The sequence below is a fragment of the Pectinophora gossypiella genome, chromosome 7 (genome assembly GCF_024362695.1).
Source record: "Pectinophora gossypiella chromosome 7, ilPecGoss1.1, whole genome shotgun sequence".
Lineage (NCBI taxonomy): Eukaryota > Metazoa > Arthropoda > Insecta > Lepidoptera > Gelechiidae > Pectinophora > Pectinophora gossypiella.
This window is the reverse complement of record NC_065410.1, coordinates 3,871,139-3,894,115: the sequence shown is the minus strand read 5'-3', so window position 1 is coordinate 3,894,115 and position 22,977 is coordinate 3,871,139. Positions and strand designations below refer to the sequence as shown.

Genomic DNA, 22,977 nt, shown 5'->3' with positions numbered 1-22,977 from the left:
TCGTTTCTGTAACAGACCAAAAGCACCTACAAAAACATAAATGGTTCATAATTTCACCACTGTTTACAAATAATTCGCTGGGCTCAGTGACTGCACTTTTGCTTTTTGATTGTACCTTAGTAAATAAAATGTCTCCTGCAAAGTTAATCTTATTAATCACGTACTTAGGTTTTTGCCGTTCCTAAAATCCATTTTATAATACGTGTAAGTACTGAAGTGTTTTATCGTAACTACCTATAAACAAAAAAGAAGTTCATAAAAGGTAAGAAATTTACTTTCCTTTGTTGTAAGTTTTTAGTCTCTTAGTGTTAAGTCTCTCTAAAGTATTTTTTTCTAGACCATAGAAGATAGTTTATGATGATGCGAAGTGCCATGCTGCTTTGTTTATGGTCCACCATGTTTACAACGATCGAATCCGAGGTGTACTCCGGAGTACGAGACATGGAGCCCCTGATAGAGACCCAGAAAAGTGTAATACAAAGTCTGGAAGCAGTTGTTAACAGCAAAAAGTGTAAAGTGAAAGTTATCAAAAAGTAAGTTCTTGGTTGTGAGGTTATAACCGACCTCATGACTCCCGACGACCCGATTACTCTAGCCATAGAGGCAGCCAATCAGCTAGCGACAACAAACACTTGAAAACCCCTATACCGACCCCGCCGACGTGGTCGACGATTTCCCTCATTCGGTGCTTACCGCTATCGACCCACTAGGGTCGATTGATTCTTTCAAATATGATCGGCTATGAGTAAATCGCGATCTCGTCTTACCGTAAAGTCGCTGAAAAATGCCGAAAAATTCGCTAGTGAAGTTAAACAAAAGTTCCGCGCTAACTTTCAACATATTGGGCAACAAGTTGCGCGCCAAATTTTTAATAATTTTATATGTGACAGGTACCTGACAAACCTAAAAATAGAAAACAATGCAGCATCAGCCAACATTCAGTACTACTTGGGGAATCCAGTCAACTGTTACAAACTGATAAAATCGTTGACCGTTGACTTGGATTACGTTAAAGATGCTCTTAATGGGAAAATCGGTAGGTGTGAATATCATTAATGTGTAACAATACTCTTGTTAAATAAGTTATTTACAATAATCAGCTTATACTTATCGTAATCATTTGTTATACCATGTCGTAAAAACGAATATGGCGTCCTATACATCCTATACACCCCATGCACTGCGGGCTTAGCACCGTAAGCGTGCGACTCTTTCTCGCTCAGAACAATAACTAAAGCATAGAAGTAGAAGGAAGGCTAAAATAAGAATTCAGAAACTATAACCCGGCTCTCTTCTAGCTTACGACACAAACTATGAGTGAGAAAAGGACAAAATGATTCGCTCTTTGCTTCATTTTTTCCGAGGTTGTCACAAGTTGAAATGTCATTTGGACCTATTGGACTCCTTTTAACTCGGCCAAATACATAGTAACATAACATAAGAAGATTTTACTTATATTTACCGAACTATTTGACACGGTCGCGTGAACTTTGTTTACGATCGTGCTTACGGTGGGTGCTCAGCCCGCAGTGCATATGGGGTGACTGGACTGGTGAGGTGACCATTGCCATTTTAATAGAGTTGGGAATTTTTGAATTAACTCATCATTCGTTCATTTAATCAAAACCTTTCATTTGAAAGGAACGCGAATAAGATAAGACGGTATGTGGAAATACATTTTAAGTAGGTCAGAAACCTCTAGCGAAGCCTGTAGCAAAGCGGGGGGAAAATAATTATTATATTTTGTACAGTTGTGTCAACAGATGCTTAAATAATGTAACTGTAATTTTTTGAAGTGATTTTCACTTTTACCCAAAAACGATTTCCTTGTATTTTTTACTTTGTTTATTTTTGTCCAACAGAATTTAAAACGAATAAATCTCTAGTGTATCCTCAGAAGATAGACTTCACCGGCGCTGTTATGGGCCTTCTGCGCTTGCAATCAATGTACAGCCTTAATAAAACTCAGCTCTCTGAAGGATTACTTGTCACTAATTACAGGTAATATTTTAGCAGAAAACGAACAAGTAAGGTAACCTCTAGATTTTGAATAGCGCATTAAAAAACACTTACAAAAGACCCATTTGAAGAAAGTTTTTTTATTATCCTTGTTCTACTTTTACGACTGTATTTATCCAAACTTGTATGCATAAATCATGCTCAACTCTCTATGTACTGGAGTCCTTTTCGGACAGTAGGTTCCACTAGCGGTTTGATTCCAATAGTGATTTCAAGATGATTTTTTTTTAATATACATACCTAGGCTCATGTCTCCATTGCATACGATGAGTAGAACTTCAAGGATTTATAAATAATTTTCTCTCCACTTCTTTTGTCAAAAAATTTTAAATAAGTACTTGAAAAAGCTTAGTAGAACGAAGCAGTGGAACCTATGGCCCGCAAGAAAAGAAACTCACAGCCCCTTCTGATATTTGTCCCAAGATAGATAGATAGATAAAATACTAACAGTTTATTAACAGCTTATTGCTTGAATAGATTCACTATTTCGGAAAAAAACATAATAGAACACGTGGCTTTCTAGGGTTTCATTTTACCAAGAAAGTAGTCCCTCTAGATAGCAAATGTGGAAAATCGAACCATGATCCTTTTATATTTTTTCTTGTTCTTTGTTTCAGTCAAAGCGGAAAACCGTATATTGAACGCTTGTAAGTACGATTTTATAAACCCGTCGTCATAACGCTCCTGGTACCGCCCCTGTGTGCTTTTAATTTTATCTCTCTCTGATAAAAAAATAATTACAAATATTTTTTAGATCCAAGAAATTACAAATATTGCAAAATTTTACAGAAAAATATATTCTATTCTATTCCTTCCTGGTCTATTACGCTTCCGATGCCATTTACTTAGTGTAAATTTTAAAACAACATGCCTGATCGTGCCCGGAATCTCTACTCAGGTTGGCTACATCGGTGGATTTCTGAGAGGATTTTATTGAAAAGGAGCGACTCGGAGTGGATATTTCTATACTTTTTTGGCATTTTCCAGCATACCTATGACAATTGGAGACTGTTTCGAGCTAGCAATGGAGTTATACAGAATGAACTATTACGACCAAGGTGTAATGTGGATGCACGAAGCTGTGCGCAAATTTGAGAATCAGTTATTTAATGATGACCATAGGTATTCTAGACGGGATATAATGTATCAACTCAACCATGGCTATGATGCTTTAGGTCAGTTCCTTTTTTATCGATTTGACATTTGACTTGACTTTTTTACTTAAATAGGTATCTACTTACCTATTATGTGAATGTATTTATTGTAAACTCTTTTATATATCAGGCCTTTACATCTTTATCAGATGATTCAAACAGCGTTTCTGTGGCAGCTTTAACTTTATAATATTAATACTAAAATTCTAAGATACAAAAAAAACACATATTTATTTTTTGGGAGTGCACGAGAGTCGTAAGGAATTTTAAACGTTTACCTCTAGGTCACACAAATCGACATACTTATCGACTAGGTCAATTTCTTGGCCTTTTATCATTTTATTTAACTAAGCTTGTAAACTATTGTGGAAAAACTTTTCTACTACCTGCAGGTACATGTAAAATTATAAAGACACTCTCTATACTGGATAATTTACATACTTAGTACCTATGTCAACAACTTACGGTATTTTTTCAGATCAATTCATCAAAAACTTTGAACCTTGGATCGCTAGACTAAAGGCTCGGTATCCAACAGTTAATCTCCAAGATAAAAACTACTTGTGGGGTTGCTATCGAGAGAAGAGGTCCTTGGAAGCCACCTTTAAATCACTTCAGATGGAAGTAAGGAGCATAAATTAATTACATGCTAACATACAAACACAACTTACATCCAAACTGAATTATATCCTTATGGGGATGAATTGAACAATAAGGGTTGAATTACATGGCAGTATGCAACCGCACTTTGCTGTTTCTATCCTTGTCTGTCACTCAGAACTGTCAGTTGTTAGAGCGAGATAATGCGACCGTATGCGACGGAAATGATGACGCAGTCAGAGTGCATTCGCATTTTCGCTCTTTACTGTAGTCTTTACTACATGAATGATAATAAGCAAAGAACATTTTCTACGTTTTTTTCTTGACTCCCTTTCCACTACAGAAGTTCTTATCAGAATTATTTATTTAGAATTTTACTTATTTTAACGAATACTTAACTATATTTTAAAGCATAAGTATTCGTTAGATTCGTACCTAGTGAGTTAGCGACAGTTCCTTTGCGCTTACATTGGAACGCGAATTTGGCTCGCACCTGTTTGTTATGGCAATTTTTTTTCGCAGGATAAATATGAACAGTGGCTTGAAGAAGAATCGGGTGATTTTGACGCTTACGAAGAAAACATTTTCTTTCACCTTTGTCGCCATGCAATCCCAGCCTCTGCAAAAACTACCAAGAGGTAAACAAATAAATCGATATTATTTCTATTTACGTTTACTTACTTAATGCATTGAATTTATTGTAACATAATAAAAGTTCTACGCGTTTCTTCTTTACACTAAGAAAAAAAACAATATCTCACGGTACGTTTAAAAAGAATACTAGCCAAAGCAGTTTTTAGAATTAGGAGGTATCATATTTTTTATTCTCGAAGTGGCCAATGGGCAAAATAAGTTTGAGAATCTTGTGTTCCAGATTGAAGTGCCACTACAAGTACGGTCCACATCCGTTCCTGCGTCTAGCGCGAGTGAAGATGGAGCTGCTGCATCGCAATCCTGACGTCATAATGTACCATGACGTCATCAGTGATGCAGAGATAGAACTGCTTAAAAAATTCCCTCATCCGGTAGTACACCCCTTGTTAAATACAAACACATAATACACCGTATTTTGTCCAACACAATTTTTTACAAGAACAAAGGATGTAATGTTATTAGGATTGTGAGGACAGACATCTCTGAAAGATGTGATATATGTGAAAGATGTTTAGTTTAATAGCTACGTAAGACTTGTTCAGTTCGTAGGTATTACTTAGTTTATTAACTTCAATAAAAAGCATTAGAGCATATTACTGGTTATTACGATCTCATCATTTACATTCTGTCCTATTGCGTACATTTTTTATAACATCAAAACATAATTAGTATTAGGTATTTTATTAGGTACGATAATTCAAGTAAAAAAAACAGACTATAATATTGTATTATACTGTCCACAGTTGGAGAGATGTGAAGTACATGATGGCGATGTAAACAAGACGAGCCCTGACCGGATCTGCAAGGGAGTCTTCCTCAACGAGTCCTTCCCCCTCACCCTGCCCATCCGCCGGAGGATCTCCCACTTCACAGACCTCGACCTCGTGGCCACTGAGCGGCTGGTACTCACGAACTACGGGATCGGCGGCCATTTCGCACCGCACTACGATTTCTGGATTGTAAGTGTTGTTGAACAGCCTGCGCGGTTAGAGCAGTGGGCTCATGATCTGGGGGGTTAAAAAGGCCACATAGAAGCAATTCATCTAACAAAGCAATATTATAATTTGACATTTGCGCATGTAAAATTAAGTGCGCAATACAAACAATATTGCTACCTTAGATGAATTGCTTCGATTTGGCCATTTTAACCCCCCTTAAGGTTCGATTCCCGATAGGAATATTGTCGCAATCACTTTATGAGACTGTCCTTTGTTTGGTAAAGATATAGGCTTGAATCACCTGATTATCCGAAAAAGTAAGATAATTCCGTGCTTCGAAGGGGCACGCAAGCTTTTGATGACAAGAAATATATTTTATCGGTCCCTTCTATCGTGTAGGTTGTGAGGTGGAATCAGCCTCATCAACCCTGGTGTCAGAGTTATGCTTGAGCCGCCAAAAGCCCCTGACATGGCTCATGTAACGATTACTCACTTACATCAGTAAATAGTAACCGGGACCAACGGCTTCACGTATCTTTTATCGGTGACTACTGGATACTCATAAAGTATTCAATTTACCTAAGGGGGTATAAAGCAAATTCAACTCTGTTGGTAAAGATATTTGGATAAAGATAGATCAAATTTCCTGACACGCGACAGGATTTTTAAGTTGTGAAAACCTATTTAGGAACCACTGACTCTGCCAATAGTTAAATCCTGCATGAAATAAGTGTACTTGAAAAAATATTTTGTTAACGCATTTAGATGGCTTGTCTTGTTTTCAGGATGAAAAGACAATCAAAGAACAAGGCAACAGAATTGCAACTACTGTTATTTATGTGAGTATCTACTTGCGTAGCCATACTTACCTACTTCGATCAACTTGATGAATTAATCATGATCCTACTGTGACAAGACCGTGACTATATTTAATTCATCTTAGTTCCAATTGGTATTGGTCCAATTCCAAGTGTTTGCAACTGCCTTCTAGTAACTTGTGGCATAGATTGGACACTCCATATAAAAATCTCTTTCTTACTGTTTGCCGCCTTACCTCGTAAGTGCGAGTGAAACAGGCTGTCCGCGCGCGCTACCTTATTTCTTAACGGCCTACGGCGTTTAGACTAAAGTGAGACCCGTCAGGGGGTGAGGTAAACCTAGCTCGGTACCTGTACGAATGTCCGTTCTATACGCAGGTATTATTTATTATTCTTTATTCTATCACCGGCATGAAGTGTATCTGTCGTTTTTAAAATATTTTATTGTAAATATAACAAGTAAAAACAAAAGAATTAAAATATATACGCTACATGGTGGTCAATGCCAATTTATCATTTGTCTTACAGCTGTCTAACGTGGAACAAGGCGGAGCGACGGTGTTCCTTTCCTTGCGACTCACTATCTTCCCTGTAAAGGGTGCCGCGTTGTTCTGGCGGAACCTGCTACCTTCAGGAGACTTTGACTTCCAAACCTTCCACACTGGTTGCCCCGTGCTACGCGGAACTAAATGGAGTGAGTATCAGTTTTGTCATTTTGGTAACTTTCAATGATACCCCGAAGGACTTACTAATTAGTATTAAATTGTTATTATTTTCTTTTTGTTACAGTACTCACTCAGTGGATAAACATACGTGGTCAAGAGATTCGTCGTCCATGTCCTGCTAACTATAAAAAAAAATAGATATCGTAGATAGATGATTAGGTATAGGTTTAATGGAACACTGTGTTGGCTCACCTCGAAAGTGACAACGCTAGTGATTTATGTTTATCCGTTAAGATAGAAGCTTTATTTTATTACAGATAAGATTTGAATAATTATAATGGGTAGACGAATAAACTTTTTGAAAACCATGTTTTCCGTTACTGTATATATTTTTTTTATAAATAAACCAACCAAAGAGACTTTTAATATTTATTAATAATCTACTAGATATTTGGCAGGATAGAGGCGTAAAAAACTGATAGGCAAGCCATTTGAGAAAATTAAAAGTAATACGAATTTTAGTTTTAATTTATTTTAATGGCCTGCAAATATATTTTTCCACGACTAGGTATAACCAGCATTGTTTTTTGTGAATAAAAAGATTCATGACAGAATAATTATTCTGTATTTAATAAGGGAAGTAGGAGAAACATAAATAAAATCTCAGTAATATTCGGAAACAGGAAATAAATAAATAAAAAGTAATTAAAGTAATCGCGAAACTGATTCGTTCACTGAATCGCTCAGTGTACTAATACGGCAACTCTACGAAACGTCAAAATTACGTCAATCGTAATGTCAGTTTGCGCAGCTGTTCGCTAAGTTTGTTCGTTATTCGATGTCGTTGTCGTTATTCCGATGGCGCAATCGGTCGAACTCCGGGAAAATAATAAATAAATACAACAAATAAAATAAATCAAAAAGCAAAGGTTCAAACAACCAATAAAAAAATAAAAGTGGTAGGCATTTAAAGTGACGAACTTGACCTTCCAAGCTTATATTCTAAGTGCATTGTGTTGTGTGGTGTCTTGTTTATTGATTGTTGAATTAAGTTTACGATATGGATACGACGGGATCCATCAACGCTGCGGCGTGCGATACGATCGAGAATGACGAAGGTTTAGATGAGGTTCTTGATGACTCTGAAGAGAAAGAACTGGTCACAGATTCATGTTCTACCAAAGTACTGGACATCACGGAAGAGCCACGAGATAGATATAACGTAGTTTACTTCCTCTTCTATTTATTCGGGATCACATCCTTAGTCCCATGGAATTTCCTCATCACTGCTAATGATGTAAGTATTAATATTTTATGCAACTTTTTTTGCTGAAGAATCTTACCTTGACTTCAAGGCCTGGTGCCTGACAGAATTTAAATTCAGATCATGTAAAATAATCTAAAAATGTTTTATCCTAAAAGTCTACATTGAGAAGTTCCCCTAAAGCCGTAATTGTTTCCAATTTCAAATAGGTATTTAAAATCTAAATCCTTTTGCATGACAATATAATTTTAACAGTCTATTGTTCTTTCATCTCTGAAAAATATCTTGATAGTACTGTGGCATAACAATAGAATTAGTTAATTACAAAATTTCCTTTATAATCATTTAAATTCACAACAAAAATGGTATTACAGTTTTCAGACATTGTAATAGTTTAATATAATTGCAAATAACAAATCCTAATAGAAATAATTGATTAATTATTACTTTGGTACTTTAAAAAAATATGTAAAATGAATTTTATGCCTACCTAATTGCATTTCATATATTTGTACCTAAATTCTTTTCCTTAAACTTAATTATGTTTTCTAGAGAGCTGCAATGCTAATTTTCTTATTAAATGGTAACTGTTTTCCTCTAAAAGAATGAAGTTTATAGGAAAGCCTGCATTTAAAAACAGTGAATTGCGAAAATTCCACGTTTGTTTTTGTTTCTTTTTTATTTTTCTTTATATAGGTATATAGATACCATACCTATACCAGGTAGTGGAGCAGCGTGGCAGTGTATGTTTTATACCTCTGGTTGATGGACTGGAGGCCTGTGCCGAGCAGTGGGACATAATAATATACTGTTTATGTTTGTATAATAGATACCATAAATAATCAAATAATAATAATCATAACAAAATTCTTACTAACTGATTGATTGAATAATCTATTCTGTTATGAGTTGTAGTTAGATTACAGTGATGTTATATATTTGTATTTCTTTTTTAGCTGGAAGCTAAATTAAATATTATTTAGCTGGATGTTATTAAACAGCTTAGAGTATGTGTCATTGCCCATTAACATGACATAATTTATACCCATATTAATTTGTCCTGTTCCCCAGTGCCCCAGTCCCAAAATGTTTCTTTACCTGGATGAAATGAATGTCTCCTTTCCACAAAGCCAGTTTTCTGAAGTGTCCCTTTTCATAACCTTCCCTTTTCCGAAGCATCTCTTTTTCGAATCATCCCTTTTCCGAAGCATCCCTTTTCTGAAGCAGCCCTGTTGTGTAGTGTCCCTTTTTCGATTGTCCCCTTTCTGAAGAGTTCTTAAATGCTTAGAATGACCCACTTCTGTAAGTCCTCTGTCCAAATAGCCAATCGTCATTTAATCTCTACAGTGTGATTTTTTATATCCATCCACAGTACTGGATGTACAAATTTCGAGACACCACACCAAAGAACCTCACAGTCCTGGAGGTGACGAAGACTCAGTTCCAGGCAGAGTTCACATCATACCTGAATGTGGCCACCGCTATACCCAACTTGATATTCCTGATACTTAACTTCTTGTACGGCCATTTGTAAGTATTTTGTGTTCAATTTTATAATTAAGTAAATAAACACACGTTGGTTTAGACATGTAGAGCGTACAAGGGATAATAGTATTACAAAAGCAGTAGGTTGGTGGTAGGGCTGGCAGAGGAAGACCTAGAAGGACCTTGACCAATTGGAGATGTGCTTAGAAAAGAATCGGTACGATCTACTCTGAACCGGCTTGCGTGTAAGTGTTAGGTACGAATCAAATGGAATTCCATAGTTTCTGCTTACCCCGGTAGGAAATAGGCGTGTATTTATGTATGTAAGTAAATAAAAAATTTAGGATGTAGTTAATAGGAATAAACAATTTAGTAGTAGTACTTTTAATTATTTACCTACAGTAGTAAATAATTAAATAGAGATGCCTATTTGAGCTAGGTAAGATCCATCTAAATGACAGAATAGATGACTCAATAACACCTACCTTCTTGAACCTACTTACATTTGAATCACCTTATTTTGTTTATTCCTTCGTAGTTGCTTATCTTTATAATTACTTAATAATTTATGTATATTTAATGATGAGTCATTATCATCAATTTAACAGCCATGGCTCTTGTCGTGTGATTGGCCACCTGATACGACACGATTCATTTATAACAAACATCTTAGAAGGAAAAATTGAAGGGAAGAGAGGAAGGGGTAGACCTAGGAGAACATTTATGAAACAAATAAAATAGAAGGTGCAGGTCGTGTCGTATCAGGAGGTGAAGGATTTGGCGGGAAGAAGAGAGGAATGGCGATTACTCCACCGACAAGAGCGCGGCTCTTAATTAAAGAGAGAGAGGCTTTTGTCGGTGTAGCATTCTCCATTCTTGTCTATCAAAGGCCTTTGACTTCCTTATAAGACACGACGTTTGCCTTCTCTTTTATTTGTTCTAGGTATGTAAGCTCTTCTTGGTCTTGCCCTATGATGTTTTTATTAAATTCGTCGTCGTTGTGTTTTTAATGATAAGCAACACTCTCGAAACGAATTATTTAAATTAAGTCAGATTGAGTGGCTATGAGTCATACAAAACGAGTTCGTACATAATACGGGTTATATATGGGTGCTGGAAATTGGAACGCAGTATCATCTAAGTAGGTACATCACAAAAGTGTATGTGTGTGTCTGTTTGTTTTTTTTTTCTTTGTTTTTGGCTGAATCGGTCTGTTTGTTTGTCCGTCTTTCACGGTAAAACTGAGCGACGAATTGACGTAATTTTTTAAGTGGAGATAGTTGAAGTGTTGGAGAGTGACATAGGCTATTTTTGTCTCTCTCTAACCCCCCTGTTTAACTTTCAATAGGGTGCTGGTTAAAATAAGACAAAAGCCCGAAGTTTAGGGAATCGCGTGTATTGTTCACCCTTAGAAAAAAAGGTATAGGTATGTTACAGTATTGCCATGGTTAAAATTTTTTTAAAACCAACCTCTGTGGTCTAGTGGTTAGAGCGTTAGGCTCACGATCTGGAGGTCCGGGTTCGATTCCCGATGGGGACATTGTCGATATCACTTTGTGAGACTGTCCTTTGTTTGGTAAGGACTTTTTAGGCTTGAATCACCTGATTGTCGGAAAAAGTAAGATGATTCCGTGCTTCGGAGGGCACGTTAAGCCGTTGGTCCCGGCTATTAGCCTTAAAAACACCTCCACCAACCCGCATTGGAGCAGCGTGGTGGAGTTTGTTCCATACCCCCTCCGGTTGATTGAGGGGAGGCCTGTGCCCAGTAGTGGGACGTACCTATATATAGGCTGTTTATGTATGTAAAATGTTGGGGTTGCCAACACCGCCACTATTCTAAAATGGGGGGTGGAAATTTGTATGCAGCATTCCGCAATTTTAACGTAGAAGGCTAAAAAATAGTATGCGGACTATTTGTGACTGACGAAAAATCTTGCATCTTGCATAAATAGGTACATATAGAGCTAATTTCGCGTTTATTTTCCTGCAGGGTATCAGTAAAGAGTCGCCTGCAGGGCTCTCTCGTCGTGGTGACACTATGCTTCCTCCTCACCACATCTCTCGTGCAAGTCGACACGGACGAATGGCAGAACACGTTCTTTATTATCACGATGGTCACCGTAGTCGTCGTCACCGGTAAGCTGGGACAAATTTAGCAACAGTGCAAATGGGCGGCCTTATTGCTCTGAAGCAATTTCTTCCAGGCAACCACTACCAGGAATCGGCCATAAAAAAACTTGGATGCAGGACGGTGCAATAACATCGGTTAATAATATAAAAGCACAATCGGGATAGAATTAATAATAATAATAATAAAAGTTTATTTCGGACTTATAAAAAACATCCATATTTGTTAGTAGTGTAAACTTAAATATCTAGTATTAGTAACAAAGAAGTAATCGAGGCCGGTTGGACCCCTGATAGCGGCAGACTATGTTTAGAATTGCAATAGATGGTGGTGTAAATACGACCCCAGGGTCAATACAAACGAATATTGGCACTTTATTTGACATGTAATATAGGTACATATAATGTAACATGTAATGACATGATATTTGACATGTAATGTGTATAAAGTGAGGAGCTCGGTGGCGCAGCGGTAAACGCGCTCGGGCTGCGATTGTCGAAGTTAAGCAAATTTCGCAAAGGCCGGTCATAGGATGGGTGACCACAAAAAAAATAGTTTTCATATCGAGCTCCTCCGTGCTTCGGAAGGCACGTTAAGCCGTTGGTCCCGGCTGCAGTCGTTAATAACCATTAATCCGCACTGGGCCCGCATGATGGTTTAAGGCCCGATCTCCCTATCCATCCATAGGGAAGGCCTGTGCCCCAGCAGTGGGGACGTTAATGGGCTGATGATGATATAATGTAACTATAATATAACTGTAATATAATTATATTGTGAGCTTGACCTCTTGACCTCTACTATCTACTTACTTGTATAATATCATATATCAACTAGTTTGTTCTAAGCTAGATAGTACTCTACCTATTAGCAATAATGACGCCCGATTTCGGATATTAACTTTATATTTTAAAAACTTCGATTTCACACAAAAAAAAATCGTTTGCTGTAAAACACCTGCACCCACAGTGGAGCAGCGTGGTGGAGTATGTTCCATACTCGTAGTCCCTTCCGGTTGATTGAGGGAAGACCTGTGTGGAACAGTGAGACGTACAGTCAGCAATACCATGTACCCACTTTAGAACCCTGTCGCACTATCACATTTGACATTTAATGAGACTTACGGTTTAATTTGTCAAAAAAGTTAATATGACGGTTTCTAAGTGTATACATATTAGTACTCGTGACCGTACATAGGCTGTTTATGATGATTATGAAATATTTCTAGCAAATTATTTTACGCCTTTTTTATTTGACGTGACGTAGTGTAGATTTGCTGCTGATACCTACTTGACCGGACAAATGGGGAGCGCTGAGGGCTCTCACCCGGTACAAAATTTAAGACAACATTCCTGAGGGTGCCTATTTGGGCGCGAACGTCGGTTCAGGGCGTCGTCTGAGGGGATCACATTTGAAAGAATCAATCGACCCTAGTGGGTCGATAGCGGTAAGCGCCGAATGAGGAAAATCGTCGACCACGCCGGCGGGGTCGGTATCTGGGTCCTTAGGTTACCTGAAAGTTAATTGCTGTTTAACAATAAGGCCGTATTTGTGCTCCTCTTGTCACTTTGCATTTTTTTTATTAATGTTGTGTTTACGTCCAATAAAGAGTTTTGTATTGTAAATTGTAAATGTTATTTGCAGCTGCCAGCGCAATCTTCATCGGCGGGATTGTGGGGATCGCCTCCAGATTCTCCAAGGAATACATGGGGGCGATAGTTAGCGGGCAATCCCTAGGAGGGATTATAGCTGCTGTCGCACAAATCATATCCCTAGCATTCAACATGTCCCCTCTACACAGCGCCCTTATATACTTCGCTATTGCAGACATAATGGTCATATCTTCGCTTATTTCCTACGTCCTTTTATACAAGATAGACTTTTTCACATATCATATATTAAGAGGTTCTGGGGGCATAGCGAGTAATAGACACAGAGAGGTGTCTATAACGCTGATCTTGAAGAAAGTGTGGGTATACGCGTTCAGTATATTTGCCGTATTTGGGATCAGCATGTGTGTCTACCCCGCTGTGACGGTGTTGGTACAGTCTCATCCGGTTACCAAAGGGACTATTTGGAATAGTGAGTATTATTTTTGTATCTTTCTATACATACAGGGTGTTAGTGACATCGTAATGAAATGCCTATGCCTATTTTATTCGCCCGGGTTATTCATTCATTTTAAAATTATCAGGTGTCAATCATCCGTCCCTTTCCTTTTCGGCGGATAAGAAAATGACAGATATAACTGAAAATAAAATCAGGTGTCTGCAGGAATCGGGGCCGTCAAATTCAAGCGAATAGTTCAGTACAATTAGTGTTTATATTTCAATAAGATAACATTATACAATAGTGTCAAGGCGCGATAAGAATTAGATCTCTCAAAGTACATAAGCTAGTGTTGTGACTTTCATTAGTATAGTGATGTATCAGTCGATATTAGGTCGATCGATTCTTTTCTATCTCACACTAGGTAGGCACATTTATTGTTGAAATGAACTCAAATAAAATTTATTGTAGTAAATGTGGTCATACATAGTGATGGAAGTAAATATTATGGGTCAGCACATTAGGTACTTAGTGGTGCTAATTCCTGCAGACGCCATCTAATTTTATTTTAAGTTATACCTGTCATTTTCTTATCCACCGAAAAGGAAAGGAACGAATGATTGACAGATCTTAATTTTAGAAAGAATGAGTAAATGAATGAATAACCCGGGCGAATCAAAAAGGTATCTCGCTGGTATGCAAACCGTTGGACGTGTGCTGTCAACATAATTCTGTCGGGTTATTGGCCAATGTAAAATTTTAAACGGTTGTTTTAGATTTGTGCTTAAAATTGACGTGTATTCCATAAATGTTACGCCTGTCGATTACCCGTCCCTTCCCTTTTCGGCGGATAAGAAAATGACAGATATAACTTAAAATTAGATGGTGTTTACAGGAATTAGCACCAAATATGTTATTAATTTAATCTTACTCTAAATTAACTAGTTATATTTACATCAAATTTACATAATATTGTTAGGATGCAATAACTCAAAGGATAAAAAAAACTTTTCTCTTAGCCACAGCTTTAGCTGAACACGGAAATGTTTTAAAGGAAGTTCTCTTAAATGGCTGGGGAGGGCATTGTACGTCCTTACATATACTGAGTAACAAGTTTTATAAAACACAGCAGTTCTATGTACAGTTATGAGCATTATAATGTACCCACTTTAGGACTCTGTCGCACTAACATATTTGACATTTTGTGAGACTTACAGTTTAATTTGTCAAAAAATTAATGTGACATGGTACCAAAGTGTATACATATTAATGCTCGTAATAAATAAATTTGCTAGGATTTCTAAGATTTCGATCATGTGTTCCATCTTGTTTCCAGCTAAATTCTTCGTGCCGGTAGTGAACTACCTTATCTTCAACTGTGGAGACTACGCCGGGAGATTAGTTGCTGGATTCCTCTTACGGGTAAGATTGGGTTTTTCTATATCTACCCATTAAGGAGCTCGGTGGCGCAGCGGTTAACGTGCTCGGTCTGCGATTGTTGAAGTTAAGCAACTTTCGCAAAGGCCGGTCATAGGATGGGTGACCACAAAAAAAGTTTTCATCTCGAGCTCCTCCGTGCTTCGGAAGGCACGTTAAGCCATCCCGGCTGCATTAGCAGTCGTTAATAACCACCAATCCGCACTGGGCCCGCGTGGTGGTTTAAAGCCCGATATCCCTATCCATCCATAGGGAAGGCCCGTGCCCCAGCAAGTACGTTAATGGGCTGATGATGATGATATCTACCCATTAGAGGATTAATTGTGTTTGTTGTTTAAAGTGTTATGGTGGTTGTAATTAGTTAATGGCTCTAGAATTACTGTTTGCAGAGCACTAGATGAATTACTTATAGAGTACTGGATTTATTTATCTACGCATATTTTGTCCGTTTGTTTCTTACTTAATACCCAAAGGCTGCCTGGAAAAAATTGCTGCATGAGCAATAAGGTCGCCTGTTGTGCTTTTATGTATTATGCTGTCCTTATCTCCATATTTTGTGTCCATTATGCTCAATAAAGTATTTTATCTATCTATCTTAACCTTACTAATTTTTACCGGGTGAGAGCCTTCAGCGCTCCCCATTTTTCCGGCCAAGTAGTTAATGCCATCTGCGACAAATGTACAATAAGTCACGTCAAAAAAACAAAATACTAAATTTCGGCCTACGTGGTCCAGTGGTTTGAGCGTTGGGCTCACGATCCGGAGGTCCCGGATTCAAATCCCGTTGGGGACATATCACAAAAATCACTTTGTGATCCCTAGTTTGTTTAGGACATTACAGGCTGATCACCTGATTGTCCGAAAGTGAAATGAACCGAACTTCAGAGGACACGTTAAACCGTTGGACCCGGTTACTAAGTATAGTCATGTAAGTTAGTAGTCGTTGCAATAGCCTTTGGCGGCTCAATAGTAACCCTGAAACCAGGGTTGACGAGGTCAGTAATCTGCCTCACAACCCACACGATAGAAGAGACTTAAATGATACCTCTATGATAATTATGTTTGTAAAATATACTTTGGTCGAGCCAACTGTGTTAGTACAGTTGAGCCAACTGTGTTAGTACAGTTGAGCCAACTGTGTTAGTACAGTTGAACCAACTGTGTTAGTACAGTTGAGCCAACTGTGTTAGTACAGTTGAACCAACTGTGTTAGTACAGTTGAGCCAACTGTGTTAGTACAGTTGAGCCAACTGTGTTAGTACAGTTGAGCCAACTGTGTTAGTAGGTATGTCGTTGGTGAGTATGACTGTAAGAATTATAATTTCTCTTCCAGCCAACAAACCAATGGCTGATAGCCGGCGCGAGCGTGCTCCGCATCATCGGCGTCCCTATGCTGATGCTGTGCAACGCGCAGCCGCGCAGCCACCTGCCCGTCATCTTCCTCTGGGACTGGGAGTACATCATCATCATGATAGTGTTCGCCTTTACCAACGGATACCTCACCAACATCGTCATGATCAACTCTACCAGGTGAGTTCCCCTTTACTCTCTCTCTTTATTTAAGAGCTGCGCTCTTGTCGGTGGAGTAATCGCCTTCTATACTCCATAGATAGGGCGTGTAGAACGGTGGTTGCCCCAATCGCCTTCCGTTCCGCAGTACACCGACCAATTTCTCAATCAGTGATGTTCTAGCTAGAGCCCTACCAGAATCCGTTTCCACGGCCTCCAACCAGTACTGATACCGCTGCTGCCCGGCATCAGGGGTGCGCTTTTGAAGTAGCGGCGCCTACTCGCCACTTTTGCGACGTAATTTTTCCGTCGCAAAAGTATGGAACTGAAAATAACAGAAAACAAAAAAAAACATGAATTTTCCGACAGAAAATTCCATTTGATATCAACAACTACTTGTATGGTTACCTGTATTGTAGGTACTTGTATGGGGTGTAAGTGACATCGTAACGAATACTGAGAGATGTGATTCAGCTCATTATTTTGAGTTAATATCAAGTGGAATTTTCCATCGCAAGAGTATTATAGAATTGAAATAATGTAAAAAAGTAGGAGCGCGGTGGCGCAGCGGTAAACGCGCTTGGTCTGCGATTCTTGAAGTTAAGCAACTTTCGCAAAGGCCGGTCATAGGATGGGTGACCACAAAAAAAAAGTTTTCATCTCAAGCTCCTCCGTGCTTCGGAAGGCACGTTAAGCCGTTGGTCCCGCTTGCATTAGCAGTCGTTAATAACCACCAATCCGAACTGGGCCCGCGTGGTGGTTTAAGGCCCGATCTCCCTATCCATCCATAGGAAAGGCCCGTGCCCCAGCATTGGGGACGTTAATGGGCTGGTGATGGTGATGATGAATGTAAAAAAACTAAAAAAAAATAATAATTTTGCGACGGAAAATTCCACTTGATATTATCTCAGAATCATGGTCTGAATCATCCCCCTCAGTATTCGTTACGATGTCACTAACACCCTGTATAGTAGATAGATAAGTTGATAAAATCTTTATTATTCGTTAGTTTAGCACCGCACTATAGTAAAACTATGTATGTATATCAAATTACGTAAATAGATAGTGTGCACGTGTGCAATAAACAGCTATGACCTATCTAGTATGTGACGCGGATCACTGGGTTATCTCAACTCTACATACTATCTAAGTGTACGTACCTAATGATTTGTTTTCCAACTATCACGTTGATCTAACAGAAAACTCGGTGGTGGGTACTTAGTTCATCTTGCGATGGATGTACTTCTACTATCCTAATTGCGACATAGTCCTGAGCTTATATACGGTCACGAGCATTAATATGTATACACTTTGGTACCATGTCACATTAACTTTTTTGACAAATTGAACTGTAAGACTCACTAAATGTCTAATATGTTAGTGCAACAGTCCTAAAGTGGGTACATTATATTACTCATGACTGTTGTATGATTTGTTTTTGTTCGCCTAATGGCGTTCGATTTCTAAGAGAACACAACATAACATAAGCTCGTGAGCTTATTTACAAGACTAATACCTTAAAGAATATAGTCGTACTATATTGTCAATTGGGCTAGTTAGAGGAATATTCCTCGCAAGATCACGATATCAAAATATTGAAACATCCTACAGCGGTTATTACATTACCCTGTCTACCGGGCTAGATGCGTGCGAGCGAAACATACAGTCTTTGCGTGCTCACTTACTCCTTAGCGACTTACGGCCATTTAGATTAAACTAAGACCCAGAGAAGGTGAAGTAAATCTAGCTCAGCGCCCGATACGAATTGGTGCGGGCGGAGAGTTACCGTTCTATACGTATTGTTATTCTATGTCTGAACTGAATAGTGAATAAGAGTGCAATGCGAAAGTTAAAAAGAAAGAAACTTTGACCTCTGGTATGTAATACTGGAGGGGGGATGATTCCACTTGATATCAATTCAGAATCGTTGTCTGAATCATACTTCAAAGTTTTCGTTACGATAACATCCTGTATAAGTAGGTATTTATAAAACTAAACTCTCTTTCCAGGGTGGTGGACGTCCACGAACAGGAGAAAGCGTCGTCGGTAATCGTGACGATGCTCAGCGTGGGGCTGACAGTTGGAGCTGCTGTCGGTATGTTGCTCGTCAGACTGCTCTAAACTTACGAGACTAATACCTTAAAGAAAAAAGTTTCGAGACATTTACCTAAGAGAAAGTTAAAGTTTACCTAAGAACAAAAGAAAAGACGAAAGAAGTTAACATAAGGGAAAAGGAAGAGGAAAAGAAAAGTAATTAACCTAAGTGATACTTACGAGGAATTAACCTAAGAGAAATGTTAGAGAAAAGGGGAGTAAAATTACCTATTAGGTATATTACTATAATTATACCATTTTATGAACAAAATTATTTGAATTATTTTGAACTTTACCACATTACTAACTTTATAAAAAATACTTTTTTGGTGATTTGATGTGACGCAGGTACATTTTAAGTTTTAAGACAATAGAGATTTTAGTTCGTTATAATAGACATCGGCGCTGTACTATAAAAACGTCGTAAATAGCATTTTTGTCTTACGAAATATTACATTAACTTCAAGAATACATTGGTGCTGATTCCTGTAGACACCATCTAATTTTAAGTTATACCTGTCATTTTCTTATCCGCCGAAAAGGAAAGGGACGGGTAATCGACAGGCGTAATATTTATTGAACACACGTCAATTTTAGACAGATATTTAAAAATCCCTTCCAAAATTTTATATTGGTCAATAACCCGATAGAATTAAGTTGACAGCACACGTCAAACGGGTTGCATATTTAAGATGCCTATTTTATTCGCCCGGGTTATTCATTAATTTTAAAATTAAACAGTTGTCATTATCCGTCCCTTTCCTATTCGGCGGATAAGAATATGACGGGTATAACTTAAAATAAAATTAAGAAGGGGTCTGCAGGAATCGGTGCCATTGTTGTGTTAAATGTCGTAAAGTGATACATTTCTGGCATGATTAGTTTTATAAGTTACATATTTAAGGAATTGATAAAATAACACTACTCATGGTGCAAATAAGATTATAATTTCTTTGTATTTCTAAAATGAAATATTATTTAAGCAAGTACTAAAAACTAACTCGTCACAGAAAAAGCAAAGAAGAAACCTCCTTTTTTGAAGTCGGTTAATAAAATTAAATAGAAGAGATCTATCAAATGGTAAAATAGAGATTTCCAGCTAAACTTACTTGGTAAAAACTAGTCTTTGGAGCAAGAAACCAAGGCTGTTTTGGCTTTGTTTTTATTAATTATGAATGTTCTTTATTAACTGGCTAACAATTAAAAAAACTTATTAAGTTAATTGTTTTGTGATGTTGTACCAAGGAATTTATTGATAATGTAATGCTCAAAATTGTCTATTTTGCTTGTGTAATTTTAGTTAGATCAATTTTATATAATTGTTTAATTATTAATAGTCTATGGTAAGGTTAAGTTTGACACTTGACATTCCTGTAATGTTTCATTTATTCACTGCCGTCATTTATTTTTATTGAACATCGCATTTTGATGCAACTGAATCAATAATAATACATTTATGTTAGTTTTTAACGTGACTTATTGCACATTTGCCTCAGATGGCATTAACGACTACTACTACTTGGCCGGGCAAATGGGCCTTCCCATTATGAGTATGTATAATATGAATATGTAGAATTATTAAGTTAAAATAATAAAAATAAGTAATAAGATGTATAGATCTCAAATATACATAGGTACCTTAGTTATAGTTAGAAAACAATTACGCAGTTGTGCCTGGAAAAGAAATGAAATTAATGTGTAGCAATTTATAGGTTAATAATCGTTTATTTTTGCAGGTCATCTGTACTGTAATATTTTAGGGAAACCTAAATTATTCTTTTACGGAAATGTTATTTTATTTTAGGGTTATTTTTTATAGTACCTTCTCATGTTTTATTTTTATTTTTTGTGCATATAAAAATGAGTCACAAATGATGATTTATTGCATAGGTATTAAAAATAGTATAAGTATACTTACTTACTTTTGACGTTATTATTTTTGTACCTGATAAGTAGGTATGTTTATTAAATATTATTTCCCCTTATGAATTTTTATATGCCTGGAAAAATAATATAACATTGGTATCCCCGAAGGGGTAGGCAGAAGTGTATAGTTATTACACCCACTCGTTGTCAGCTATGTTTTAGGGTGGTATTAATAAACGAGTCTCAGCTGAGACTGCCCTCAAGATCATGCTCAAGTGTCTGTTTTTATATGAGAACTTGCACATTGACATGACCTTCAGGGCAGTCTCGAAGCTGAGATTAGTTTATTAATACCACATATAATACGGGGCGCGCCTATTGTCATTAACCAAATATGTATGTTAAAAAATATGTACCTACTTGAATTTATTTTGAATGTGGTTTCAACTGCTGTTATTTACCTGCTTATGGGATGTATTTTTCTCATCAAGAGAAAAATAAATAAATAAAAAATGTGACTCGGACGGCGTTGAACCCGCAGCGCTTTAAAGCCATAGAGTTGTGTCGAGTTATATTTTTGTCAATTTAATTTCCTCTTTGTGAGTTTCCCTAAGCACGGGTTAGTGCTTTAAAAACAAAAATCATGTAATATTTTGTTTGTTATTTATGTCAGCGGTTGATACTTGTTGAGGAATTGAATTTCCTTCTGACATTCCATCGACAATTTTCGTTAAAATAAATACTATCATATTCTATGTCACGGCCCGGACACTCCGTACAAAAATCTTGTTCTTACCGTGTGCGGCCTAACGTGTAAGTGCGAGCGAGACAGACCGTCTGCGCGCTTTCTTTTACTCCTTAGTGGCTTACGACCATTTTGCCTAAAGTAAGACTCAGAGGGGGAGTCAACGCTAGATACCAATTAGTGCGGGGCGGAGTGTCCATTCTATACATAGTATTATTCTTTATTCTGTGTCAGAAGGGTTAGTCAGTGAAGATTTGACAGGTTCTGTTTTTTACAGCAGCGATTGCCTGTCTGACCTTCTAACCCGCGAAAAGAAAACCAGCCCAATACAGGTTAGGTCACCTCTAAAAATGCATTTCTCGAGAATGTGGGTCTGCGACTAATAATAATTGTAATTTATTGATCGAATGTCAAAGCGATTGTATATGAAAACCAAAAATACCGCTTTTAAACTTGTATAAACTATAATTATAAGTCACCATACTGTGAATGTGGTCACCCGGATCAAACCATATCGCACATAGTGAACGAGTGCCCTCTGCACCGGTTCCCGGGTGGCATAGCCGGGCTGCATTGTGAGACGGATGCGGCAGAGACTTGGTTAGGGGAGCTTAAGCTGGATATATGATCCACGCAGGATATTTTAATATGTAATGAGGTAAAGTCTGCAAGACAAAAGGAATGTAAAATTAGTGAGAAAGAATTACACCCGTATTCTAAGATGTTCAGTAGTCTCTTCCACCACTCGACTCGGCCTCAGCTGAACAGTTTGTTATTTTAAGTTGACATTTATGACTTGAGAAATGGTATAAGAAAACCATGTATGTTTAAAAGTGACAGCTAACATTTCAAAGAGCTGAGTTCGAGCAACGCGTCGCGTCAACTGAGGACGCAGTCGAGGAAGGATAGAGTTAACATCTTAGAATACTGGTGTTAGGGTTGAATTTACGCACGCTATCGCCTTTTCAATTCTGTCGCGTGCGGTCGCTCTCTCGCTCTAGCAAATGACCGTTCTGAGTGAACAGAAAAGGATAAGAGGCATATACAGTGCGATAACTTACCCAATATCAGTGTAGTATGTATTAGCATTTGTGATACTGTATTTAGAACTGTATAGTCAGATTGTTAGGTCTTGCCATCTTTTATACATGTAATTAAGTATATTAATCAAAACATAATATAGACTTGTTGTTATGAAATAAATAGTAAAAGATGAATTCTGTTGAGATTCCAATATAAATTATTTATGTGAACAAATATTTTTTTTTAATACCATTAACAGTACCCAAAACCATCGACAATACAACCAAATATAAATGCCAAAGCATTATTACAAAACGTAGGCTATTTATTATCTTCTTCGTTTACCAGGTTTAAAATATACTCAGCGCCACGTAGGAAGCCCCGCTGCGGCGCTAGTGTCGTAAATTTTGCATAGAATTGTGTAGTTTCTTAGGTCAAAGATAAATTATGAAATTCTCATTACTAAATAAAGACAGATCTAAAGGTGACAGAAAACGTTTTCTTTTTTTCTATTTAACTTATTTATGATTTT

General features: G+C 37.5%; 2 protein-coding genes across 5 annotated transcripts in view; both read left to right on the top strand.

The window, feature by feature from the left end:
* The first annotated feature begins 1,840 nt into the window (after nt 1–1,840).
* On the top strand, nt 1,841–7,270 carry LOC126368197 (prolyl 4-hydroxylase subunit alpha-1-like). The gene is made up of 10 exons (XM_050012095.1): nt 1,841–2,001; nt 2,637–2,666; nt 3,007–3,194; nt 3,652–3,797; nt 4,296–4,411; nt 4,648–4,798; nt 5,171–5,386; nt 6,151–6,204; nt 6,712–6,877; nt 6,973–7,270. Exons 1-10 carry the CDS (start codon nt 1,922–1,924, stop codon nt 7,044–7,046), a joined length of 1,221 nt encoding a protein of 406 aa, XP_049868052.1. The 5' UTR covers nt 1,841–1,921; the 3' UTR covers nt 7,047–7,270.
* A 372-nt stretch (nt 7,271–7,642) lies between these two features.
* The window catches only part of LOC126368190 (equilibrative nucleoside transporter 3), a 418,002-nt gene continuing 402,667 nt past the window's right edge, over nt 7,643–22,977 (top strand). For 3 of the 4 annotated variants that reach the window (XR_007566550.1, XR_007566551.1, XR_007566552.1), the window contains exons 1-7: nt 7,643–8,145; nt 9,485–9,642; nt 11,588–11,733; nt 13,367–13,804; nt 15,108–15,193; nt 16,542–16,738; nt 18,727–19,599. Coding sequence is in view for 1 of the 4 variants with exons in the window: in XM_050012083.1 (XP_049868040.1) it covers nt 7,909–8,145; nt 9,485–9,642; nt 11,588–11,733; nt 13,367–13,804; nt 15,108–15,193; nt 16,542–16,738; nt 18,727–18,838 (1,374 nt within the window). In the remaining 3 variants the exon portion in view is untranslated. Of the gene's footprint in view, nt 8,146–9,484; nt 9,643–11,587; nt 11,734–13,366; nt 13,805–15,107; nt 15,194–16,541; nt 16,739–18,726; nt 22,680–22,977 lie in introns of those variants that run through there. The other variant, XM_050012083.1, reaches the window with a different exon arrangement.

What these genes read in the sequence shown, in the direction of transcription:
- LOC126368197 (XM_050012095.1), top strand. Translation starts at nt 1,922, where the DNA reads ATGGGCCTTCTGCGCTTGCAATCAATGTACAGCCTTAATAAAACTCAG. An exon ending in AAACCGTATATTGAACGCTT is followed by an intron (nt 2,667 to 3,006) that starts GTAAGTACGATT and finishes GGCATTTTCCAG; the next exon opens with CATACCTATGACAATTGGAG. An exon ending in CCATGGCTATGATGCTTTAG is followed by an intron (nt 3,195 to 3,651) that starts GTCAGTTCCTTT and finishes GTATTTTTTCAG; the next exon opens with ATCAATTCATCAAAAACTTT.